Source organism: Chiloscyllium plagiosum, chromosome 1 (assembly GCF_004010195.1).
Source record: "Chiloscyllium plagiosum isolate BGI_BamShark_2017 chromosome 1, ASM401019v2, whole genome shotgun sequence".
Classification (NCBI taxonomy): domain Eukaryota; kingdom Metazoa; phylum Chordata; class Chondrichthyes; order Orectolobiformes; family Hemiscylliidae; genus Chiloscyllium; species Chiloscyllium plagiosum.
In genome coordinates this window covers 151,999,036-152,025,853 of record NC_057710.1, presented here as the reverse complement: position 1 = coordinate 152,025,853, position 26,818 = coordinate 151,999,036, and the positions used below count along the sequence as shown (strand labels likewise).

The 26,818-nt window shown below is 40.4% G+C and overlaps 1 protein-coding gene across 1 annotated transcript in view; it reads left to right on the top strand.

Moving 5' to 3' along the window:
- The window catches only part of LOC122554457 (IQ domain-containing protein M-like), a 161,922-nt gene that overhangs the window by 3,616 nt on the left and 131,488 nt on the right, over nucleotides 1-26,818 (top strand). Inside the window, exons 2-4 of the mRNA XM_043699525.1 lie at nucleotides 3,513-3,676; nucleotides 6,492-6,638; nucleotides 20,970-21,159. Coding sequence (XP_043555460.1) covers nucleotides 3,513-3,676; nucleotides 6,492-6,638; nucleotides 20,970-21,159 — 501 coding nt within the window. The remainder of the gene's footprint in view (nucleotides 1-3,512; nucleotides 3,677-6,491; nucleotides 6,639-20,969; nucleotides 21,160-26,818) is intronic.

Here is a 26,818-nt window from a genome sequence, read left to right as displayed (position 1 = left end):
GAAGGTCAGTGATTATTTTTTCTTCTGATTAAGGGAAGCACCCAGAGCTTGAAGTAAAAGTCTTCTTGAATTGCACAGTTTCACAAAAGTCTCGGCTGAATTTGAATGTGTAAAACAATTGCTCTGTGGAAAGAAGGTGGTTTAAAACTCTTAAGAAATAGGCTACATCAGCATAAGCAAGTTTAGTTTGCAGTTTCAGATCAGGAGTCACAGAAACACACTGTCATACAGCACAGAAACAGGCCCTTTAGCCCATCATATCTATGCCAACCAGCAAACATGAAACTACACTAATCCCATTTCCCTGTCCTTGGTCCATAGACTGCAATGCTCTGACATTTCATGTGATCATTCAGATGCTTCTTAAATGTTGTGTTAATACTTACCTCCACCACCATTTCTGGCAGGGCATCCCATATTTCTACCACCCTTTGGGTGAAAGAATGTCTCCTATAAACCACTAACTCCTCACCTTAAACCGTCTGGTCTTAGGCACATGTACTATGGGGGAAAAGTTTCTCACTATCTATCCTGTCTATGCCTCTCATAATTTTGTATTCCCCCCTTAGCCTCCTCTGCTCCATGGAAAACAAATCTACTCTATCTAGTCTCTCCTCTTAACTGAGACTTACTATCCCAGGTAACATACAGGTGAAACTCATCTGCAACCTCTCAGTGCAATCATGTCTTTCCAATAGTATAGCAACCAGAACTGCCCACGGTATTCCATCTGTGACCTAACCAACGTTTTGTAGAGTTTTAACAAGACTTCCTTGCTTTGATATTCTATGCTCCGGGAGGCAAGCATCCCATATGCTGTCTACCTGTACTGATACCTTCAGGGATTTATGGACTTGTACTCCAAGGTCTCTTTGTTCCTCAGTACTCTCTAGGGGACCGAGCATTCATTGTAATTATCCTTCCTTTATTAGACCACCCAAAATGCACACCTCACACTTACCAGGATTAAATTCCATCTGCCATTGCTCTGCCTAATTTATCAGTCAATCAGTATCGGACTGTAGCTTGAGACCATCCTCTTCATTAACTACATGAGCAATTTTCATGCCATTTTTAATTATATCTTTAACATCCACATCCAAGTCATAAATGTACATTATCAGCAAGGGTCTCAGCACTGATTTCTGTGGTGCACCACTGGTCACAAGCCTCCAATCACAAAAACAATCTTCCACCATCACCCTTTGCCTCCTCTTTGCAAACCAATTCTGGATCCAGTTTATTAACCTCCTTTGATCCTATGGGCTTGTACCTTTTTGACCAGCCTTCCAAAGGTAAGAGTTCTTGCTTACAATCCTGAAGGAGTTACTTAAAGCAGAGAATGTCTAGACTCAGTTGGATGAAGGCCCCAGGAAGTGGCTATCAGTTTCTCAGGATGGGGAATTGTGGTTACAATTAACTTAACCCCTGTAGCTAAGAAAGACAAAAGAAATCCCCCCCATGTATTGCCAATGAATGTTTTTTTGTGATTAATAGAAGTGAATTTTATTATATTTGGACATGATTACATTTATACTGCATATAAATAGTCTGATTCTAATTCTTTTTGTTCTATTTTATCCTAATTTGTTTTGCATAATAAACTTACATATTTACCAAATCTGCACCATTGTACACATATATTTCAGTGAAAGATGATAGCATTAAAGCCAATAGACCTGTCAAGCCAGATTGCAATCTGGGATGTAACTTGTCCGGTGATAACATCAGCTAGGATTATAAGAACAATCTTACAATTACAAATCAGCATTTATCAGGGATAGTTTAAACTTTGATTTGCATTGCAAAATTATTGTCATCCATTCTACCGGACCGTGACCTCATATAGGACCAAGCTGGTGGGAAAATGATCAGATTCTTATTGGTTGAAATTAGCTGAACCACAATGCTTAGAAGTATGTTAAGGGAATATAGCTTTACCACAAATATTTTGTGCCTTCCCATCGTTAGGCATACTCCACGTTAGCAAAGAAAGATGAAATTACCTTACAGTATAGATTATTTTGGAAGAGATGCTGGAACTCAGATCAGATGAAGGGTCACTGGACTCCAAATGTTAACTGGTTTATCTTCACAGATGCTGCAAAACCTACTGAGTTTTTCCAGCAATTGTAGTTTTTGTTTGTTTTGTACCTTCCGCATCTGCAATTCATTGTTTTACATTTATAACATACCATTCATTAAATCATCACCAAAAAATTAAAAGGAATCCTTGAAATGCATTTCATTTTCTATCAACATATCTAATTTATCACTAACTGATTAAATAGTTACATTAAATACACACTGATTTTTGAAACATATTCTATACAAGTCATTTTTAATAATGGCATTCAGCTTTCTTCATAGTTGCTTTTGTTTAAATTGTATGGCTATAATATTAAACTCCAGTGAAACAGTTAAATTCCAGAAACAGATTACAATCATATAAAAAGACAATCTCTTCAGAACTGTTAGATTTTTGAATTTCAAATTGATATGAAGCCAACACAAGGGTTAATGTCTCTTATTCCATTACCAAGTATTTCTGTTGACAAGTATTCAGTCTTTAAGAAAAATACTTGACTGGTGATTAAATTCCCATCTCACCTTAACATATTAAACACTGATGTGCATCATCAGCCAGTTAATACTGATAATTCACTGCTGCTAAACCTGATGCAGTTGACAGCACAGCTTTCCAGTCGTCAACAGCACTGTGGCATTATTTTGTATGTTCAATTTGTTTTCCTTTTTTCAAGAAATTTGACAGAAGAACAACTACAGCATTAAAATTTGGGACAGACCTTTAATAAATATAAGGGAAATGTGAAAGAAATCTTTAGAGAGTACTTCAATGAGCATCTGAACTGTCAACACTCAAGGCTTTGGTAACTAGTGTATATTTAGAGTATTCCATCTTAGTGCAGACTCAATGGGCTGAAGGACTTCTTTCTCATTACAATTTAATGAAAAGGCACTCATTAAATTATTGCAGAATTTTGTCTTTTGTTTAGCCAGAGGAAAATCCTAAGTAGTGTCGAGAGTGTGATGCTGGAAAAGCACAGCAGGTCAGGCAGCATCCGAAGAGAAGGAGAATCAATGGTTCGGGCATAAACCCTTCATCAGGAATTATGCCCAAAACGATGATTCTCAGAAGCCGCCTGACCTGCTGTGCTTTTCCAGCAACACACTCTCGACTCTGATCTCCATCATCTGCAATCCTTACTTTCTCCAAGAAAATCCTAAGTAGCCTTTATTATCACTTCGCCAGGTATTCCTGGACATCGTCCAACAGTGTTCAATTGGTCATTCCTAACAATAAATTCTAATCATAGTCTTCAATGTTTGATGGCGGAGCATTTTTAAATGAGGAAATTCATGTTCAGATTGATATATGGTTTAGTTACTCCTTCAGAGCAATTGCTATATGTCTTTCATAGGATACAATGGTCCTTTACTTTATTTTCTAACTGTTGCATCAATTTCTTTGTGTCACATTTACATTATAGGATGAAATAACAAAAGCCTTTGAACTTCAGAAGAGGGTTAATGCAGCCGTGAATATCCATGACTTATTCTCAGGATATATCAATCGGAATGATCTCTTGAAGTTTCTATCAATTCAGAGTGAAAAATACTTGAACCTATGGGAGAGACATTTGCAAAGAGAAAGGTATACTTCCACAATTAGATAGACTGAGTTTTTGTGCTGCTCAATATGAGATATTGCTCTGGGAAGGGAAATAAGATATATTTCAGTTTGCACCCAATATTTACATCTTAACTTTTGGAAGTTTCAGCCTAAACCTCTCTGCCATTTCCTTCACCCTCTCAGACAGACCTTAAGTGCCTTGAATATAAATTTTCCTTGATATTTGCTTCTGTAAGTCCTTAGGGATGTTCTATGAAGTTAAAGGTATGCAGATATTATTGTTTTCTACATTGTTATTTTATATTGGATGCAACGTGCAAATATATATGTTAAATTTTTAACATATATTATTTCAACTGGACTTTTTGGGAGAAGTATTTCCTGAAACACTTCCATTTCCCACTGACATCTCAATTGTTTAAATCAATAGGTCTACTGAATAGGTGGGATAACTAGCAAACATTCTGTGCAAGAGATTGAGCTCATTAAATGGAAGGTAAAAGTAAACATGTTGGCTGAACCATACTTGTAACATTGGAATCCAGCACCCATCATTACAAGTCATCTGTGTCATACAACACTGCTATATGGCTTGTACAGCCCATTTAAAATTATAATTTTAATATTTCCTATGCACATACCATTATTACACTTTCCTTGTAATACCAGTCATGTTGCTGTTTGCCCAGTGCTGTAAGACAACAGCGTTAATCACTGAGCCAGCATGCTGCCCTCTTTCAGTGATTAAGTAAAGGATATGTACAGACCTGAGTTGGAGTGACTTATTGAGAAAACATGAGGGAGTTAATACTGGAGACTGAGATGGGCTAAGGGAGAACAATGTCAGATAGGATGAATTCTGTTGGCCAGGAAAGCCTAGTCTAGTGCACAACATGTGCAGTGGAATTTTCTACTCCATTGAGCAAAGTGGGCAGTGGTGAGAAAGTTGGGAAAACAGAGTGAGAACAAGAACAATGGAATCGTGAGTCTGGAGAACAAATTCCGGATTTCCCCTTGAGGATACTCAAATGGCAATTTCAGAAGCTTGCTAGTAAGTTATACGTATCTTCTTTCCAAGCATTTGCATCTCATTATTAGCCCAAGTCACCTCATGTATATGTGACCTCTAATTCGTCTGTCCTTCCGTGAGCAACTCGACAAGCCCAATTTCTGACATGAATGTCAGGAGAGTTACCTGGAGGCAGTAGACTGCCGTTTGGTTGTCTCCACTTTTTTATCTTCACTACAACATTCCTACCTGCTCCCTGGAGATTATCGTCCTCCACCTTTCATCCATGCATCAGCCAACCAACAGCCTCACCATATGATCATGTCTGCTCTCGGTTCAACTCTCCCACCATTTCAACCCTTAAGGATTTCATCTTGGAGTTCAACATAGTTAGCAAGCCCTGCAAGAAGAGGAACCTCCAGTAGCAGCTGCACAGCTTCTAGAGGGACACAAACAGCAGGAGAAGATCTAAAGACAGGGCAAGTGCAGATTAAGGATGTCCTTAAAGCTGCTTTTTATAAGATGCAAATGGCAGATCTGTGTGATATCTCCCCACCTCCGACTCAAAAATGCATCCAGATTTGATGATTCCACTTTCTTCAGATGTAGCTGTTCACACCCTTCCCCCATAACGAGCAGAACCAAATAATCCAGACAATGCGATTGTCCACCATCACTGGTTTCTCTGAGATAAAGGGTGCATTAGACTGCACCTATGTTACTTTCAGTTTGTTCTATCTCCAACCTGGAGAGTTCATTAAAGAAAAGGTTTCCACTCCATCAATGCTCAAATTATATGTGCCCATCAATGCTCTGATTTTGGAGGATTACACTTATCCTAAGAGCTGCCATTTGTGATACTGAAGAGCCCATAGTTCCTTGCCTCCTTCCAAGGTCCTTTGACCATCCAGAGATGGCTGTTTGGAAAGGAATTTGCACACTTCAGGTTTCACACTCCAAAGTCCTGTTAATTTAAACAACTAGCAGCCTTGTGAAAGCATGCATGTGTGAAACAAGCGCTAACTTCATGAACATGAGAGCTGGAATATTCAGGGGCAGGGCTTCCAAATTTTGGACAGTTCTGCCTCTTGGTCATGGCAAAAACCTGGGTTGAAGCGTGTAACATAGTATTCAATAAGAAATTCAGGACAAAGTCCTTTAAATAAAACGTGTTTACAATAGGGAACTGTGACCACAGGAATAGTTGGCAATAGACAATAGGTGCAGGAGTAGGCCATTCGGCCCTTCGAGCCAGTACCACCATTCATTATGATCATGGCAGATCATCCTCAATCAGTATCCTGTTCCTGCCTTATCCCCATAACCCTTGATTCCACTATCCTTAAGAGCTCTATCCGACTCTTTCTTGGAAGTATCCAGAGACTGGGCCTCCACAGCCTTCTGGGGCAGAGCATTCCACACACCCACCACTCTCTGGGTGAAGAAGTTTCTCCTCCACTCTGCTCTAAGTGGCCTACCCTTTATTTTTAAACTGTGTCCACTGGAGTAGTCGCAGCAATTGGCAGCAGTGCATAAAGAGAGAAGCTGGGTAAGCATAAGAGAGACATAAGAAAAAGAAGGATAAGTTAGGGGGGTTAGATAAAGACAGATGGGAGGAGACTTATCATGGGACAAGATGCCTTTATTAGCACATCTTACCTATTATAATATAAAGTGTTAACCAAGCATTTTTATTCAACTGTAAATGCAATCCATGTTTTTACTTCCACCATTATAACTATATTTAGATGTATTTCTGAGTTGTATTTTCCTTGGCTGCTGAGTGAGTGCCATTCATTAAATCAATTTGGGTACCTTCCCCTTTAGGCAAAATGAACTGCACAAAAATGCACTCATGTGGATTTATAGCCGACCACAAAACATGGAAATGAAGACAAGGCAAAAATATCTGCGCAAGAGAAAGATTCAACACAAAATCGATAGAAGACGGAAATTCCTATCATATCAAAGACGGTAAACAAATTACACCTACTTGGTAAAACCTTTTGTCTCTGAATAGAGTTCTTGGAAAACTCACAGCTATGAATCATGCTGTTTGTAGTCAACTGTATATATAGTGTGGTGATTGTCTTTCTATAATTTCTGCATGATTCAGGATTTCAACCACATATCAACCATAATATTTGTAGAACTTTGGACAGAGTATATCAGAAGGCTTTTGGAGCTAAGGTGATTTCAAAAGACAATCTTTCAAAAAAAAAGGGTTAAATTTTACCAGGAATCAGCTCAGTACCAAAATTCTTGTTCTTCCTTATATCAGTAATCTTCTCCACCCCATGATCCTGTGAGATCTAACTTCTAATTCCAGCCTTTTGACCATTCCAGTTTTAATCCCTCCACCATTAATGGCTATGCTTTTAATTTCCCAAGCCTCTAGCTCTGGAATTCATTCATTAAACCTCACCACTTCTCTCTCATTTGCCTCCTTAAACCACTCCTTAGAATTTACCTCTTTTCGCTAGGGCTCTGACTGCCAGCTTTAAAATTACCCAGTGTAGCTCAGGATCGGATTTCATTTATAATGCTCCTGTGAAGTTTCTTGGAATGTTTTTTTTTAGATTAGATTAGATTACTTACAGTGTGGAAACAGGCCCTTCGGCCCAACAAGTCCACACTGCCCCGCCAAAGCGCAACCCATCCAGACCCCTACATCTACCCCTTTACCTAACACTACGGGCAATTTAGCATGGCAATTCACCTGACCTGCACATCTTTGGACTGTGGGAGGAAACCGGAGCACCCGGAGGAAACCCACGCAGACACAGGGAGAACGTGCAAACTCCACATAGTCAGTCGCCTGAGGCAGGAATTGAACCCGGGTCTCTGGCACTGTGAGGCAGCAGTGCTAACCACTGTGCCACCGTGAAATGTGCTGAACAAACACAATTTGTTGTCATAAAAGAGAAAGGTTTGTAGCAGAATGAGTCTTTATGAGAGGAAGTTTCAGCTAATCTGATCTTAAGTGTCAGACAGTCAGCATGACAAATCAAAAACTGAGGAGGAATTGAGATAGGGAATGGTGAGGGGAAGCCATGTGTTCGTAACCGACATGTGAAATTGACATTGTACTGTTCAGTGATGCTGATGAGAGGGCAGGAGGTTGATAAGCAATAGGGAAGATAAAGAAATATACAACAGTTAGTCTGAAACTCCTGCCAGCATTAACCAGGTGACTGAAACTGTGGAGTGAATCTTTTTGACTAACTGCAAGTTGATTTGAGTTTTTTTGGAGAGATTCACCCTATGAGGGCCAGCAGGATTTCCTACTATATTTTGTCAAATGCTCCTTACTAACTACTCACCCCACCCATATAATATCCCTCAGGTCTGATTCTATCCCCATCTTACCACGCACCATTCCCCGAACAACTCGCCACTCACTAGCTATTCTTCGAAAGACCAGCATCTCTGGCCCCCACAGTCTTTAAAAGACCGCTGTGCACCCAGGCAAGCACTGACATCCCGAAGTTATCATGTTTGATCGATGGTGGAGATGGAAGATGTTGGAGAAGAGAAGATGGCACCACGGTCACCTGGAGGTCCTGCTCAAATAGGTGGTGCACGGGAGAGGAGGCCACACTACCAGCCTCTGGTAACTTCATCCAAGGTCGCGATCTGGGTCCGTACTGTCTCCATGTCTGGAGAAAGAGCCAGTGGTGCTATAAGAAAGTTATGGACCTTCTCTCTTCCACCGGAGTAAGTGCCACGCTTCTCTCTGCTACCTCACACTAGTTTTGCTTTTGCACCCATCTCCCATTCTGGCTCACGCTCTGCTGCTCTCACCATTGAATACAATAGTTCCCCTCACTTGCTCTCATTTTTCCACCAACCTTTCGGACCAATACATAGCCTACTGCATTACCTGTTGACTATATATATTTCCCCGATCCCATTAGCCCTACTCACACCCTGCAGACTGCAGAGGAAGGATCCACCACCATTCGGCATGAACAAGAGCACCAAGAGTGGGGGTCTGACTGTGCCCAGTCTGCAGGATTGGTACTGAAGATGTACAGACCTGATGACTGACAAACTTACATAATGGCGCAAGTGGGTACTGCAGATGCTGGAGATCAGAGTCTAGATTAGAGTGGTGCTGGAAAAGCACAGCAGGTCAAGCAGCATCAGAGGCAGCATCCGAGGAGCAGGAAAATTGACGTTCCGGGCAAAAGCCCTTCGTCAGGAGTCAGGATGACTATTACATGATGACAATTCTCATAAGACTTTGAGACGTGGCTGTACATTTGCTGCTACCCATGCTCTGTGTTTGGCACATAAGCTGCTGGCACAGGGTGCAGGTGTGAGACTGATGAAGCACACTGTTGCATGGGGGCGGTGACTGATCACTTGACTGCAGACAGCAAGGCAAGATGTCTTTTTGTGTGACTGCGTTAATCGGCAAGTCAAGGAAAGGCAAAGTATGAATGGGGTGAGCATCCAGGTAGGCACTATGTGCACGAGTGCTTAGAAAATGTGCAGCCGTATGATGCAGCCTGGTTTAATCTGTGAGCTAGATGCCTGTCCCCCTGTGTGTCCCTGCAGCAGTTTTTCAGTATGAGTTACCGGTACTTTCTGCAAGGCAACTCTGTGCCTCCTTGGTGTCCTGCAGATGTTTTTGGAGAGATTCTGTGATAGTCTTGAAAGGGTTGGCAGTTATCAGATGCCAATATCGTGATTGAGAGGTGCCTGCAGCTGGTGCTTGTAGATCATGCTCTATGACACTGTTTGAGCAGCATGGAAGCTGTTCACTCTCAGTAATCAGTTGAAGCCACGAGGTACCTGTTCTGACTTCTTGATGTCTAGCTTGTTTGACACATTTGGTAAGGTAGAAGCTGAATGTATAAAAGCAAGCTGAGCTGTTAATAAGGATTGTAGCCCTCCTTAAATGCTTACTCATCCCTGCTGAGTGAGAACCTCATCAGACCATTCCTCAAAAGTATAACAGACAAAGCAAGATGTGACCAACATCGAGATAGAGGGCTTTGAATTTCCTGTCTGTTTCTGCCACATATCTCACCTGTAGCCCACACATTGCTCAGATCCCTTTAAGATTAAGCTCCTGTTTGCAAAAGCCAAGCAAGTCAAACCTTCTCCGTTGCACACATTCCCCGATTACAGAGTGTCATTGCCTGCACCTATTTAGCCTGAGAATGAGGCAATAATATTTACGCCAGTAAGGGTATTCATTCCCTTTATGTCCAGCTGCTTTGTGATTGCACTGGTATATAAAGCAGATCTGTGACCCCCTGTCTTGGAAGCTGCCATTCTCCCTGAAGACCCATCAGAATCTGGTTGTTTGGCAATAAAGGCTAGATTCCTCATGCTTTGCTCCTGACCTTTCTTCAAACATCTGCTGGCCAGCAGAAATGCAGTGTAACCAGACGTATTAGTCCACAGAAGCCATCTTTTTGTCACAATTTGCAGAAACAGTGCTTCTGCTGCACAAATAGGCTGGTGAACTTTCCACAACGCAGCCCAGGCGGTGTGTCCTTGATTATGATATTCTGTTGTATTATGCTTAACTCTTAACACAGTGCAGCAGCTGAAGAATGCCCTTTGATAGCAATGGTGTCACAGAAGCAGGAGAACACCAGCATCAAGCTACAGCCGGAACTCCATGCCAGCAAGTTCATTGCTCAGTCCTTCATCTAATCCAATCTTTACTTCCCACCTCCACTACATCCAGAGTTAACAACCCTGAGCAACATACTTCCAAATCTGTCCACTCTGCAGTGAAGTTCTTGTACAGCATGAATGTGCATGATATCATGCAGGAACACCTTGCGGACAAACAAGCTGTTGCAAATGGTGTCATATTTTAATGATTTACAATCATGTTATAGTGTGGAATTCTGATCCTAAAGTTACTAAATAATGCCTTCCTAAATGAAACTTTTCATACTCTGAAGGGCTTTTGGCCGAAACATTGATCTTCCTGCTCCTTGGATGCTGCCTGACCTGCTGTGCTTTTCCAGCACCACTCTTGACTCATGTTCTAAGCTGTGCTGTATCATGCCAGAGTAACATATAATATCGGAGTAGGCACAGACCACTCAGCACCTTCAGCCTGCTCCCTAATTAAATGAGACCATTGTTGATCTCATTAGTCCACATTCCTGTCTACCCAAAATAACCTCTCAGCTCCTTGGTTATCATGAATCAATCTACCTCTGCCTTAAAACTATTTAAAAATTCTACTTCCAGCATCTTGTCGGGAAATAGTTTCCAAAAATCCAATTTTTGTAGAAAATTATCCTATCACCTCTGTCTTAAATGGGTGACCCTTTAATTTTAAATAGTCATCTCTAGTTCTAGTTTCTCCCACAAAGGTAAATATGATTTCGATATCCACCTGTTAAGACGTCACAGGATCTCATATGTTTCAATCAAATCACCTCTCACTGTTCTAAAGTCCAGCAGATATCAGCCTAACCTGTCTAACCTGCACTATATCTTGGGTCTTGGCACTCCAGGATTGAAGGCAAACTCAGTTGAAGCCGAATGAATTTATTAAACCTTATTAAAGCTTTAACATACAAATATTTTTGAATAGTTGCCTTTGTTAGTAGAAGTATAGAATGCAAAAAAAGGAAATTCTATTAAACCTTATTTTTAGGTTTATTTATTAACAATGGCAAATATCGAAAAATATTTGGAACTGTTGACTTGCACCTGCCATTTCAAAGATTTGTGTGCATATTGCCCAAGTTTCTTTGTTCCTGCACATCCTTTAAAATTGCGCCATTTAGTTTATAATGCCTCTTCATTCCTCCTACCAAAATATATCATTTCTCCACTCCTCTACAGTAACTTTAATCTGCCTTATATCCATTTCATCAATCTGCCTGTATCCTCCTGAAGTCAGTATTAATCCTTTTCTTTTGCATTTGAGTTTTTTGACGAGCATTTTTTAAAAATTGTTGCCTGTCTGTACAAATTCAGATCATTTATATGTATCAAAAAAATTGACTAGGTGTGACTCTAACCCCTGGAGGCATTACATTTACAGTTCACCATTGGTCTTTGCTCTCAGTTCCTCAGATAATTCCACATCCAGCTATCACACAATCTTTAATTTCATTTACCACTTACAAACCTATTTGATGGAGTTTTACCAAGCATCTTTTAGAAGTCCTTATAATATTAATATAACAATATTAATTGCAATACTTCTATAAATCCCTCTCCATTATTTCATCGAAAATAAAATTAAGTTAGTCATACATAATTGACCTTTATCAGATCTGTTCAAACTTGCACTTACTCGTCATAATTTTCTAAATGCCAATTAATTCTCCCCCTGATTATTCTTTCTAAACATTTCTCTACCACTGATGTTAAACTGAAATGCCTGTAGTTGGTTGATTTTTAAAATAGAGGGCACAATATTTGCAATCCTCCCATTGATCAAAATAAACACAATTTGGTCTTCCATTATTTATAATCCTTAATCGAACCAACACTCAGGTTTATTGATCCAGATCTTTAACTCAACCTAAATAACAAAGCTGTCTGAGCCTGGGAATTAAGCCCTCCTCTCCAGCCTTCCCAAGTTTTTGTCTTTTATTTAAGTTATTTGTTTGTGAATATAGGAGGTCTGGTTAGTAACTTTCCAAATGACACCAAAATTGGTGGTGTAGTGGACAATGAAGAAGGTTATCTCAGAGTACAACAGGACCGTGATCAGATGGGCTGATGGGCCGAGGAGTAGCAGATGGAGTTTAATTTAGATAAATGTGAGGTTTTGCATTTTGGTAAGGCAAACCAGGGCAGGACTTAAACCCTCAATGGTAGGGTTTTGGGGAGAGTTGCTGAGCAAAGAGACCTTCGGGTGCAGGTTAATAGTTTCTTGAAGGTGGAGTCACAAGTAGACAGGGTAGTGAAGAAGGTGTTGGTTGTATCCTTGCTTTTATTGGTCAGGATGTGGAGGTGCCGGTATTGGACTGAAGTGGACAAAGTTAAAAAGCACACAACACCAGGTTATAGTCCAACAGGTTTATTCGGAAGCACTAGCTTTCAGAGGGCTGCTCCTTCATCAGGTAGTTATAAAGCAGGATCATAAAACACAGAATTTATAGCAAAAGATTACAGTGTGATAGAGCTGAAAAAGTGTATTGAACAAATCCAGATTGCTGTTAAGTCCCATTCTAAAACATGAAAGATTATCTATGAAAGCAATCCGGGTTTGTTCAATATATATTTCAGCTGTATGACACTGTAATTTTTTGCTATAAATTCTGAGTCTTATGATCCTGCTCCACAGCTACCTGATGAAGGAACAGTGCTCTGAAAGCTAGTAATTCCAAATAAACCTGTTGGACTATAACCTGGTATTGAGTGATTTTTACCTTTATTGGTCAGTGGATTGATTTCATGTTGTGGCTATATGGGACGTTGATTAGGCCACTTTTGGAATACTGCATTCAATTCTGGTCTCCCTACTGTGTTATAGAAAATATGTTGTTAAACTTGAAAATATCCAGAAAAGACTTACAAGGCTTTTGTTGGGTTCGGAGAGTTTGAGCTATAGGGAGAGGCTGAATAGGCTGGGGCTGTTTTTCCCTGAAGCGTCGGAGGATGAAGGGTGAGCGTATAGAGGTTTATAAAATCATGGGGGGCATGGATAGGATAAATAGGCAAAGTCTTTTCCCCAGTTAGGGGAATCCAAAATTAGAGGGCATAGATTTAAGATGAGATAGAAAAAATATAGAAAGGACCTAAGGGAAAACACTTCCGCGCAGAGGGTGATGCGTGTATGGAATGAGCTGCCAGAGGAAGCAGTGGAGGCTAGTAAAATTACAACATTTAAAAGGCATTTGGGTGGGTATATGAAAAGGAAGGGTTTGGAGGGATATGGGCTGGGTGCTGGCAGGTGGGACTAGATTGGGTTGGGATATCTGGGTGTCATTAACCAATTGGACTGAAGGGTCTGTTTCCAAGCTGTACAACTCTGACTCTAAGTTTCACTGTTAACCCCATGTGAGGAGAAAAACATTTGGATCCATCATGCAACTAAGCCCTTAACCAAAATTCTGTGCAAAGACAAAGGGTAATTTTGGTTTTATAGTAAATTGTCTTATAAACTACAAGCCAGATCTCTGTTTGTTTAGGCTGTAGCTTCATGGCAATAGTTTTGAACTTTTAGAGAATTTATAATAGCTAATTCCTTTCTTTCAGCACTGATTTCACTCTGTTCCCTATATGTCCACATATTTGACATTTTATTTTCCAAGTTAAATATGGCAAACACTGGTACATATAGATAAAACACAACACCCACATCTTGTTGTTGATCAACAGTCCGAATTCACAGATACCTTTTGGTACCATGTGAAATTTGTTTAACGTTAGTTCCCATGCATCTACATTTAAGTCAGCAATGCAAATTAATGATGCATCTTGCCACTGCTATACCTCATCCCTGAATCATGGGAGTTAATACCTGCTTCTTTCATGGAGTGAGGCTTGAATGTTGACTGAAGCTTTGCATTTCCAGTTTCCCTTTTCTCTTGACCATCAATTTGTTTTGCCAGAAGGGCGGGAGTTAATTTAGTTTATGGATCTTGAAAGGGTTAGACATGGTGAGGCAGCTTCAGATACTCGGCATTACTGAAAGGGGGAAGTGGCAAGTTCTGAGGAAGTGGGGGAGGTGATTATTCACAAGCATGTGGCTCCTGTGTGAAATAAAAAAGCAGTGATGAGCACAGTAGCGACCAGCTAACACCAGTTCTGACTGCAGCAGCATGTGTTGAGTATGTTGCCTGTGAATAGAAATATGTTGCAATTTGTACTGCAGTTGAAGAACCGTGTACCATGACAAACTGAAGGATTGCAAGTACTGGGAGGAAATGTGTTGCAAAGCTTAATTTGGAGGAAAATGGCAGGAGAAGAAAATTCTCTGCTCTGTCTCTGGGTCTGGTCTTTGAACTAAATATGACATTGTATTCAAACTCTTGGCGTATTCACATGCTCAGCCATCTCTTTCCAGGCACCACCTTGCCATTAAAAAGGTTGGGGACATCCTTCCCTAACTCTGACATGTTATACAAGAATCTCAAAAGAAACAGTCTTCACTTATAGGGTCATACCGCACAGAGAGGTCCATGCCAACCGTAAACCCAAACTAAACTAGTTCCACCTGCTTGCACTTGGCCCAGATATCCTCGAACTTCATTTACTGCATCCGTTGCTCTCGATGTGATCTCCTCTACATCAGAGACACAGAGCACACTCTCGCAGAATGGTTCAGAGAACATCTCTGGTCCGTACACACCAAACAAGCCCACCTTCCTGTAGCCATCCATTTCATCTCTCCCTCCCACTCCCCTCAAGACATGTGCATTCTGGGCCTCTTCCACCACCTAGACAAGGCCATCTCCAAACTGGAGGGGGAACACCTCATCTTCCACCTCAGGAGCCTACTACTCCATAGCCTCAATATTGAATTCACCCATTTCTAAATCTTCTCTCCCCCCACCCCATCCCAGATCCAACTGTCTGACTTGGCTCCCCTCCTCTTGACCTGACCTACCTGTCCATCTTCCTTCCCACCTATCTGCTCCACACTTCCCACCAACCTATCACAATCGCCTCCTACCTATCACCATCCCAACTACCTATCCTCTAGCCCCACCCCCTCATTTGTTTCTCGGCCCCCTCCTCCGTCCGCAGTGCTGATGAAGGATTAAGCCCGAAATGTCAACTCTTGACCTCAGATGCTGCCCGACCTGCTGTGCTCTTTCCAGCACCACACTTTATTAACTCTGACATCTCAAGCATCTGCAGTCCTCACCATCTTTTCACCCCTCTAAACATTTCCTATTGGTGTACTTATCTAAATACCTTTTAACCATTTTAGCTGTACCCGCCTCCGCCACTTCCTCTGGAAGTTCATTCCACATACCACCCACATTCTGTGTAAAAAAAAATTGACCTTTCTGTCTTTTTATAAAATCTTTCTCCTCTCACCCTAAAGGTATGCCCCTTCGTCTTAAAATCCCCCACCCCAGGGGAAAGTCCTTTGAAAAAATCTTGAAACTTATAACTCTGAAACGCACGAGGAAGAAGTAAATTACTTTTGCATGAAACTTTCCAGAACCTGAGAGTATCACAATGTATTTCACAGCCAATATTTTACTTTTGAAATATAGTAATTGCTTTAGTAAAGAAAACACCTCAGCCAATTTGAACAGAGCAAGGTCCCATAAGAGCAGTGGGATTTTTTTGCTCTGGAATGTGGACCTCATTTGTTGCCCATCCCTTTGAGAAAGTGCAGTAATCACCTTCCTTGACCCTGTCTTGTTCGTCCAGTGCGGGGACTGCTGCAGTACTGTTAGGAAGGGAGCTCCAGGGTTTTGATGCAGCCACAGTGAAGGAACAGTGGTACACATCTAAGTCAAGGTGGGGTGTGGCTTTGCGTAGAAGTTTTAACTTCTGATGTTCCCTTTTCTGCTGGCCTAATTATTTATTACACTGCTACTGATTGATGGATAACTGTCGATTGGCACATGGGGAGAACTCCCCTGCAACTTTAAATAATTTGTTGGAATCCTTGCTATCCTCTTGAGAAGTCAGCTGCTTGTTTTAATATCTGATCAATAGATACTTCCACTGACAATGCAGCACTTACTCAATGTCAGCCTAGATTGCAAGTTTTTGATGTGGGATGTGAATCCATAGCTATCAGGTGAAGAGATATGATTCTTCACTGACATCTTTAAGCGATACAAGATCGCTTCAAGTCAATGTTGTGCTTGCTGGATAGCCAGTTCATCCATACATCCATCAGATAACTTTGCTAGGAAATTCAAAAGAAAACTGCATGTCAAAATGACTTGATAATCTGAGTAACAACATAAGACAGATGTTCCAATCACTCCAACCACCACAACTTGAGTGTGCTAAATATGAAAATTTGCTCTATCAATCTTCAATAAATCATTTCTTTCAAGTCATTGCTTATTTACATAAAATATCATACCTAATTATAGAACAAGAAGAATCAAAATTTTATAAATCTTACTTTCTGCAATTGAACTCCCTTTGCCATTTGTTTTATCACAACTTGCAGGATGTAATATTCCTCTGGAATGCTGCTTCTTTTGAACATAATACAAAAAGATGACATTTGAATATTATAGTTGCGAACTTTTGAATTAAGTATGGTTTTTGACAGTGGTGAAAAGTCTTACTGGTAAATAGAAAGTTTCTTTGGAACAAAAGAAACTTTTGCATAAAGAAGTTCTAAGTTAAGAGTAATTTGATTCTTTGCCAAAGTATTTTACATTAAGCTGTTGTTAATAACAGTTTCTAGTAATCCTGTTGTCTGTATTTTTTTTCTCACCATCTGTCTGTGAACACTAATTTCTCACCTTAATAATTTAGAAATATAATGTTAGCTTGGTTGAAATCCTTTTTTCAAAAATTAATGTGGACTAAATGTTGTATTTTTTTCCAAACTTAATGCAGATATCTGTGTCAGATTTCCAAGGAATAACTTTGTTAATTTTCACATTTGTCTCTTTAAAGTAATCAACCGTTCAAACTTGTTTGAAATCTATCAAAATTATAAATAAATCTTCACAATGCTGCTGGGTGTCACAAACAGAGAGAAACATCCTGGGGGTGTTAACAAATATTTTCTCTTTTCATTTTATTTTAACACTTTTATTCATTAGCTTAAAAAATGAAGGGGGAGAAGCCCACTTGACAAAATCAGAAGCTACTGAGAAAACAAGAATACCTGATTAGTTTCCAATTAGAATGGAAAGGTAATGGTTGCAAAGACAAGCCTCCAATGTGATGGAGATGAATACAATGGCTTGGAGCTGAGAAGTACTTCAAGCTCCAGACATATATCTCATCAGATTTGACCATTGTGGAATTTTGCCTCTCTATGCTTAAGTTGGGAATTTTGCATAGGAACTGCTCCTGCACTTGTGCTCGCTGAAGAAAATTGGTTTGCAAAACATTGCTAAATAACAGGGAGAAAGTGAGGACTGCAGATGCTGGAGATCAGAGTCGAGAGTGTTGTGCTGGAAAAGCACAGCAGGTCAGGCATCATCTGAGGAGTAGGAGAATCGACGTTTCGGACAAGAGCTCTTCATCTGGATTCTTGATGCAGGGCTTTTGCCTGATCCTCATGCTCCTTGGTTGCTGCTTGACCTGCTGTGCTTTTCCAGCACCACACTCTCGACTGCTAACTTACAGCTACGTCTGACAAGGACTTGTGAATAATTAGACTAGATTAGGGACAAAGAATACCAGCAAACAGTGTTTCTGGAGTCTTAGCTTAAAAATGTCATTTAAAATGATCAACTTCTGTGGAGTCTGGGGTTTGTTAACTCAATCATCCGTTGTAATCCTGATATATAGAATACATGCAACATAACTTTAAATAAGGAGGAAGTGAGGACTGCAGATGCTGGAGCTCAGAGTTGAGAGTGTGGTGCTGGAAAAGCACAGCCGATCAGGCAGCATCCAAGGAGCAGGAGAGTCGACGTTTCGAGCATAAGCCTATATTTAGTTTATTCAATGGCCTAGGCTCTAATGCTGTCACAGGAAACCAAGTTCAAAGACTAATGAACCTCTGACTGAAAAAGAATCTCATCTCTTAAATGAAAGACCGCTTATTTTTGAGGCTCCCTTTCTATTTCTTGGAGACACATCCAAGCTGCATCTAACCTGTCAAGATCTCTCTTATTCTTCTAAACTCCAATGAGTATAGGCCTAACCTACTAAGAGAGCAACCAATTAACATATGGTTTCTTGTCACGTCATTCAGATCTATTTTGTTTTCAATAGAGCCCCAAATACTTAGAATTCATCATGTCCTTAGGACATGTTTTCCCTTCCTGATTAGAATTAACCATATGACTTCAAACTAATTATTATAAATTGCTTTTTCAGCATAGTTTATTACTTGTGAATTAATGTATTTTTGTGCTTAAGGATTAAGTTGGTCAATAGTAGGCCATCTTGTTCATTTGTTGAAGTATAAGTCTGTTGCCATTATTGAGAAATCATACAGTGCTACATTGAAGGAAGGCTACAGCTTCTGGTCCATTAAAAATATTTATATCAGCAGTATCATTAGACACTGTATCATCACCAGCTATTGTTTCACCACAGAACAACTAATTAACAGAGTTCACTATGAAATAAACGTGAACTTCAACAATGACACTATTTGAACACATGGAACAATAAAACTGTATAGACATTGCATGTGGTTTGTAAATTTATTCAAGCTTGAGGTATACAGGGAGTCAAGGGTGTTTGGAGACAGGAAAGTATAGTTGCATATACAGTTCAGATAAATTGAATGGCAGAGCAAGTTTGAGGAACCAAATGGCCTACTCTGCTCCCCGTGATCTTTCCTGTGATCTTGTGATCTTATTAAGGACACAAAGATATCTTGGAATTGTGTTCTTAAGTACTTATGCACCATGGAGACATTTTACACAACATTCCTTTTTTCAGGGGTTTTATGATAGGAGGAGGGGAATTCGCGAGTGTGGGTGCTATCATGATTTGGAGATGCTGGTGTGGGACTGGGGTGGGCAAAGTTAAAAATCACACAACACCAGGTTATAGTCCAACAGGTTTATTTGGAAGCACTAGCTTTTGGAGAGCTGCTCCTTCATCAGGTGGTTATGAAGCAGGGCCATAAGACACAGAATTTCTAGCAGTGTAACAATTACAGTGTCATACAGCTGAAATCATATATTGAACAAACCTAGATTTAATCTTCCATCTTTTAGAATGGATTTGCTGTTTTCGGATTTTTAATATGTAAATCCCAGAGCTTCTTTAAGTCACATTCTCAAGATAACAAAGGTACCATCTCAGCTTAGGCAATGCATTAAAGGTTAAAGTCTGTCTCTGTCCCAATCTATTTCTAAAGAGAATTTACAAGATATTACATGGATTGACTGCCTGTAGACTGTGCATGTTTTGAGCAAAATAAAATGTATGTGCACATATAATTCTGCAAATATAAATTCACCCTATACACTTATATGTGTGTATATGTGCAGGAGGGAGAGACAGAGTGAGTGTGTGCATGTGAGTGTGTACATGTGAGTGTAACTGCATGTGAGAGAATGTGTGCTTGCGAGTTTGTAAGCTTGGTAAAGTATGTGTGTGTGGGACAGAGCATAAGCCTGTGAGAAGGTGCATGCGTGGGTGTGAGAGTCCAGTGCCAGTAGTTTCTCTCGCATGGAAGAGCATTTGGAACTATGGTATTTTTACTATTAAACCATGATATTCTATTAGCTTTCCTGATCACTTGCTGTATTTACATACTAACTTTTTGTGATTCATGCACTGGGAGACACAAATCTTTCTGCATCTCAGTGCTCTGCTATCTCTCACCATTTAGATAATATGCTTCTTTTTTATTATTTCTGTCAAATGGACAATTTTTGAGATTCATATATTTTACGCCACTTGGTAGATCTTTGTCCACTCACTTATTTACATCACTTTGCAGGATCCTTATAACCTGCTCACAATTCACTTTACTTCCTATCTTTGTGTCAACAGAAAATTTAGCCACTATATCTTTATCCGTTCATCCATATAACTTGTATAAATTGTAAAGAATTAAAGCCCCAGCACTGACCCCTGTGGCGCTCTCTTCAGTATGAAAATGACCTATTTATTCCTAATCCCTGTTTCCTGTGAGTAAACCAATCTTGTATCCAAGTCGATACATTACCCCCCTACGCCATGAGCTTATATTTTCCACAATAGCCTTCTGGAATTCTGAAAACAGTACACCCCTTTACCAACAGCACAAGTTCCTTCCTCAAAGCGCTGCAATAAATTAATTTAACATGATGTCCCTCTGACAAATCCATGTTGACTCTGCTAGATTATCTTGAATTTATCCACGTGCCCTGTTCTAACATTTTTAATTATAGCTTATAGCATTTTTCCAATGACAGATTGCGAGAATGAAGAGTTTTTTAAAATCCTGTGCATCGCTTCACTGTCCCAGGAATAAGATCGGCTCAATCATGCCTGATTTTTCATGATATTTTTAAAATTAATAAATGAAAAATAAATTAGGACATTGGTCAGCAAATTTATTCTTTCCTTTAATAGTAACTCACTAGTGCCAGACCTGTCTATGGAATAATTCATTGCCTACCTGCAACCGTTACTGATAATGCTCAAAATGAGGCAATAATCTTACTACACTACTTGGATAAGATTGAGACCATATTTATCTCAAAATATAAAACACATGTTAAATGAATTTCTTTGAACATTTTGCAGTTTGCAGAAGTTCAATGCTGTATGTGCTCGAAGACTGGAGAAGGTAAGACCACATAAGGATCTTTTAGATGCTTTTCAACCTAAGAAGACAGGTCCATCTGCTTATGAAAGGAAAATGGCAGCCATCTTCATTCAGAAGTATATCAAAGGCTGGCTTGTGCGTACTAAATACAACAGAATTAAAATCAAGGTGAGCGCTTTACCTTACAAGCTATCTTTAGTTTTTCAGTTGCATTTGGTACTTCAGCAGTGTCTTTTTGTAATTATTGGGAAATTTCTTGTGGCTATTTTAGTTGTTGAAAAATGTATTAATGCTGCAGAGATTGTCAACATTTTGCATTTATATAATACTTCAATGTAGAATAATTGTGACCAGAACTTCACAAGACTGCAATCGGAAAGAAATGGAGCTAGTGCCAAAGAAGATACTAAGATTGTGTCGCCAAAAGATTCTTGGATGAAAGAGATTTTAAAGAAAGTGTTAAAGCAGGGCAGGCAGGAAGTTTTAACTAGGGAATTTCAGGGTATGAAGTTAGGTGGCAAGGTGACACAGTGGTTAGCACTGCTGCCTCATAGCACCAGACACCCGGGACAATTCCCGCCTCAGGCGACTGACTGTGTGAAGTTTGCACATTCTCTGTGTGGGTTTCCTCCGGGTGCTCTGGTTTCCTCCTACAGTCCAGAAATGTGCAGGTCAGGTGAATTGGCCGTGCTAAATTGCCCGTGATGTTAGGTGCAGGGGTAAATGTACGGGAATGGGTTTGGGTGGGTTGTTCTTCCGAGGGTCGGTGTGGACTTGTTGGGCCGAAGGGCCTGTTTCCACACTGTAAGTAATTTAATCTAAAATACCACTGTGATGGAATGAAAGATGCACTAAAGGCCAGAGCCAGATTAACAAGAGTTTGTGGTAGTGGGACTATAACTGAAGAAAGAAATGTGTTATTTAACACAATCAGATCATTTCAATTAGGAATAGATTTTGATCTTGGGCCATTTGCAAGGATTATAGTGAGCTACTGAGAATGGAAAGAGGATGGAAGAAGGATTGGCAGAACCATGGGACTATGTTTATTCCTCGTGATTGCAGGGAATTCTTTTTAGGAGAAAAACTAACATGCAATGATGTATATTTGTACAGTACATTTAACATAGGACAATGTTCCCAATCATTTCACAAGAGGATTATCAAGCCAAATTTAACACTGAGAGACAGAGGGCAGACAAGCATGCACATGTTTACTCAAAGAGTTTTAAGGAGCACCTTGTTGAGCAATAAGGGTTGAAAAGCAAAGAGATTTAAGGAAGGAAGTCTTAGGGCTGAGGTGGCTGAGGGCACAATCAACACTTGACCTATTCATTGCTGACTAATTTTTGGATGAGGTTCATTGTTGAGCATCAAGATCCTAAATAACATATTTAGCATCTATTTTAAAGTTCTATGCATAACACATAAGACAGATTCCAGAACTTCATCAGCAGGCCGATCTGCACCCAATCTGTACAGGCATCAGTTCCACTGCTAAATTGATGTGTTTTGTGTGTTCTTTGTAGACCCATGGGTGAAATACATACTATATTCTATAGGAGAAAGTGAGGACTGCAGATGCTGGAGATCAGAGCTGAAAATGTGTTGCTGGAAAAGCGCAGCAGGTCAGGCAGCATCCAAGGATTCCTGAAGAAGGGCTCATGCCCGAAATGTCGATTCTCCTGCTCCTTGGATGCTGCCAGACCTGCTGCGCTTTTCCAGCAACACATTTTCAGCTACATTCTATAGCCCAGTGTCTCTGGTAAGATAACCTGTTTGTAGCTTCACAGGAACTTCCTTTTGATCCCTGGATATTAGCTATTAGAAAATCCATATTGAAGGAGTCCTGTGCAGTGGCAATGTTGAAGTTTCCCTCGGTGACCACCCACACACAGCATCAATATGATTCTGTAAGACCTGCTGGTCTCTTCTCTGCCAAACCTATTGAACTTCAGAACAAGTTACTCTTAATGCAAGTGCCAATCCTTCCTCAGCCACAATGACTAATTGTTTTACAGCCAACGGAATTTGAGCTAAAATCTACAGAGGTCAGGCTAACATTGTATGTTCAGGCTACAGCTGGAGGAGCACGTCATACTGTTCTGGTTATCATGACACGAACAGCTAGTTAGGCCGGGAAGGAGTCCAAGAGAAAGCAATAAAGCTGCTCCCCACTGTCAAAAGAGAGACTTCTGGCAGTTAACTCAATAAACTTGAACTTTGAAAATAGATGCATTAGAGAACTTTACAGGAGTGAATATGATTCTTAACAAGATACAGAGACAAAATTCAAAATAGCTGATAAACCAGACTTCCCATGCAGCAACTAGAAGAAAGTGAGGACTACAGATGCTGGAGATTAGAGTCAAGAGCGTGTACTGGAAAAGCACACAGGTCAGGCAGCATCCGAGCAGCAGGAGAATTTATGTTTTGGGCAAGAACCCTTCATCAGGAATGAGGCTTATGTACTCTCGATTCCCATGCAGCAACGCAAAGGATACGGCCTGAATCAAATCTCTAGATGTTAGAATGCTGTAAGGGCTGTATCAGTCCCAAGAGCATTTTGTTGGACTGTAACAGCCAGCTACCTGATGTATCCTTGTTACCACCTCAGTAAGGCATAGTTTGGTTTAAGAGTACGCATTTCATACATATGCATCAAGATGAAGCACAGGATAGACTCAAAAAACATGAAAATTATAGTAGCCATGCTGTACTGGCAGACAATACTTTTGGAATTTATACCACATAAATGTGAACTATATGGAATAATGGATAAAGACAATTTTCTGTAAATGATAGCATATTTCTGGCAGGAAGGCATGTTCATGTAGTTGCCAGATGTCATAGTTCAGACTAGCTCTTCTGTTTCAACATGACATAAATGTCTATTGCTGGCAATAAATTATTTTCTGTTTCCTGTTTAATCTGGTGGTTTGACTTCTCTTCCTAATGCCACTTGCTTTTCTTGGAGGTCTTAATTCTGGACCAGGCCAGACCCCTTCAAAATATTTTAAGAAGGTAGCCCTGACTGTAACTTTTCTAGTTGTTTCAGGCAGATGTAAGGTGGGTATCCCAGGAATGATGCAGCTGGTCAAACCACTCGGCTTCAATAAAACAGAACTTATTTACACACCACCGAATGAAACACAAACAAAAGAAAACAGAATTTAGAATAACAACGATTTGAAAACCCAACTGACACAATATCCCCTTCAACTTAATAAAGGAGCTGTTCCAACTCCGTGCAACATCCCTATAAACACACCCCTTGGCTAAAAAGGAAAATTCAAATGCAGGTTCTTACAGGAGAGATGTCAGAGAGAGAGAGAGAGAAAGGATCAGCCAGGGATCATCTGCTGAGGCATGGACCCTCTTTCCATTGCAGCTGTTTCTCTTGGTCCCCACAGCTAAAACTAAACCAAATTAGAAAAATCCCTGAACTGGGAGAACTGGCCACTCCCCATTCATTGTACAACAGTTTTTTTTTAAAAAGAAAACTAAAAGTCTTTTCTCTGATTGTTGCCTTAGGCAGTACCTGTTAGCTATTAGCAAAGATTCCAAATCCCAGACAAATCGGAATCTCTGCCTCTTGAAAAAAACATCAAGGACCAGCTAACCTTGTTAAAGGAGCAGCAGCATCACAATTCTCCAAGGCAAATTATAAGGCAAAGTCCTCCACTAAGAATCTTGAAATCATAGCTGAACTATATTGCAGGAAATCCCTTGTCTTTTGGAGTTAATGTTCAACATTACAAAATCACAGAGCATAATCTCAAGCAGTGACTTGCCATATGGCCATGTGTGTGTAAATTTCCTTTGGATTTGGAAATCCAGTCACTCAGTAAACTGGCACGGTCTCATTGTGTTGTCATCAGTTTTGCTTGAGGGAAAATAAGATTTTAACTATACATGTTAACATCAAATCCCGGCCTTTATGTCCATCATCTCCATTGTGCTTATCAACCAAGACATTCATAAGACACGGGTGAGAATATCAGTCAGCATGAGTGCTGATGAATAGGACATAAGGAGTGGAATATTATAGGGACCTGAACAATGTAGGCTTTGGCAAGAAATGTGGCAGAATCATGTGAGAAGTCTAGCAAGGCCTATTCTGATGTCAGGCAAGTCTAGCTGCATCTCTTAACCAAGTTCTGAGTGTTGTAGTGAAATTGTTGTGGACAGTAGCAAGTTGCCTATTAAGATGCATCATTGTTTGTTAATGACCTAATTAATGGCAGCTCTCACTGTATTAATATTCTTGCCTATATTTTAATATCCACTGCAAGCAAACTGAATGCTGAAAATTCTCAATGTGGAGGTCAAAGCAATATCTGATGACTTCAGCTCACACCTTGCACCAAGCATCCTCCATGTTAAGACACAAGGCTCAAACATCTTCAGGTATGCTCCACATACCCCATGTCCAAGAATATTGGCATCACCCATGTACCAGCCACTGAGAACTCTCATGGCTCCACTTTCTGTGTATTTCTGTACTTCAGTGCTGTACCTTGGGGTGCACCAGCAATTAACAATGTAATGCTACAGCAAGGATGCTTTGCAGGAGGTACCAAATTCTGGTGTTCACTGAAGGGCAACTCCATGGAGAACTATTTAATGCTTCATGGAGTGTGAATTGGTAGTAGTTGGAGTTTTCCATCTCTTATTTAGAAAAAAAAAAGTCTGATCTCAGGTTGATTGGCTGAGAGCTGTCTACTCACAGCAATAGCAGAATCTGTCGAGGGCAGACTGGGACCACAAGATGCCCCCAAAATCAAGTCCTGAATCGGATCACTGTGGGACTTTCAGAGCAGGGCGGACAACTGAGGCCTGGTGATTGGTAATGACAGAGAGGCAGTGAGGGCGTTGGTGGAGAGGCCACAGTATTGTTGGGAGCCCCCATGGGAAGGACCTTGGTAGGCAGTGGAGGACATTGATGGGAGGCACAGCCCCCTTCTGACCTGAGGTTTGGGCAGCACTACGCCCAGCTGCTGAACTTGTCCAGTCAGCCTGAAAATAGAATCCATGCAGGAAATGGCCTCAAGTTGGTCATTATTCAGCTGTTTAATAACTTTGATTGGTGTGTAGATGGGCTGACCTCACTCCTTCCACTGCAAAAGTATGGAGAGCTTGGAGTGGGAAGAAGGCTGGAAGAAGAACATTCACTGAATGTTGCAGCTCCCTCAACACATGTCCACAAACCTGCTAGTAATAAAAGATGGAAATGTGTTGCTGGAAAAGCACAGCAGGTCAGGCAGCATCTAGGGAACAGGAGAATCGACGTTTCGGGCATTAGCCCTTCGCCCGAAACGTCGATTCTCCTGTTCCCTAGATGCTGCCTGACCTGCTGCGCTTTTCCAGCAACACATTTCCATCTCTGATCTCCAGCATCTGCAGACCTCACTTTCTCCTGCTAGTAATAAAAGTAAAGTCTGCTCCTGATTCCCTTATGCCCAGCTTACTGTTTATGGTTAGGGTCAGAGAAAGCTAGAGGATTGCAAAGGTTGCACTCTTATTCCAAATATTATAAGATAAACTAGACGATTCCAAGCCAGTCAAGGTGGTGGTGGGGAAGTGTTTGCAACATTAACCCTGCAGAAAATTAACAGCTAGTTGAATGAGTAAGGAATAAAGGGCAGCCAACAAGAATTTGTTAAGGGCAACTGATATTTGACTAATTAAATTTTCTGATGAAGTTAAACAAATAATGTGACTGAGGGCAGTGCAGTTGATGTTGTGAAGATAAACATTCAAAGGTTTTTGATGATGGGTTATTGATATATCAATCCAAATAAGCCAAATATTATGCTGTCCATGC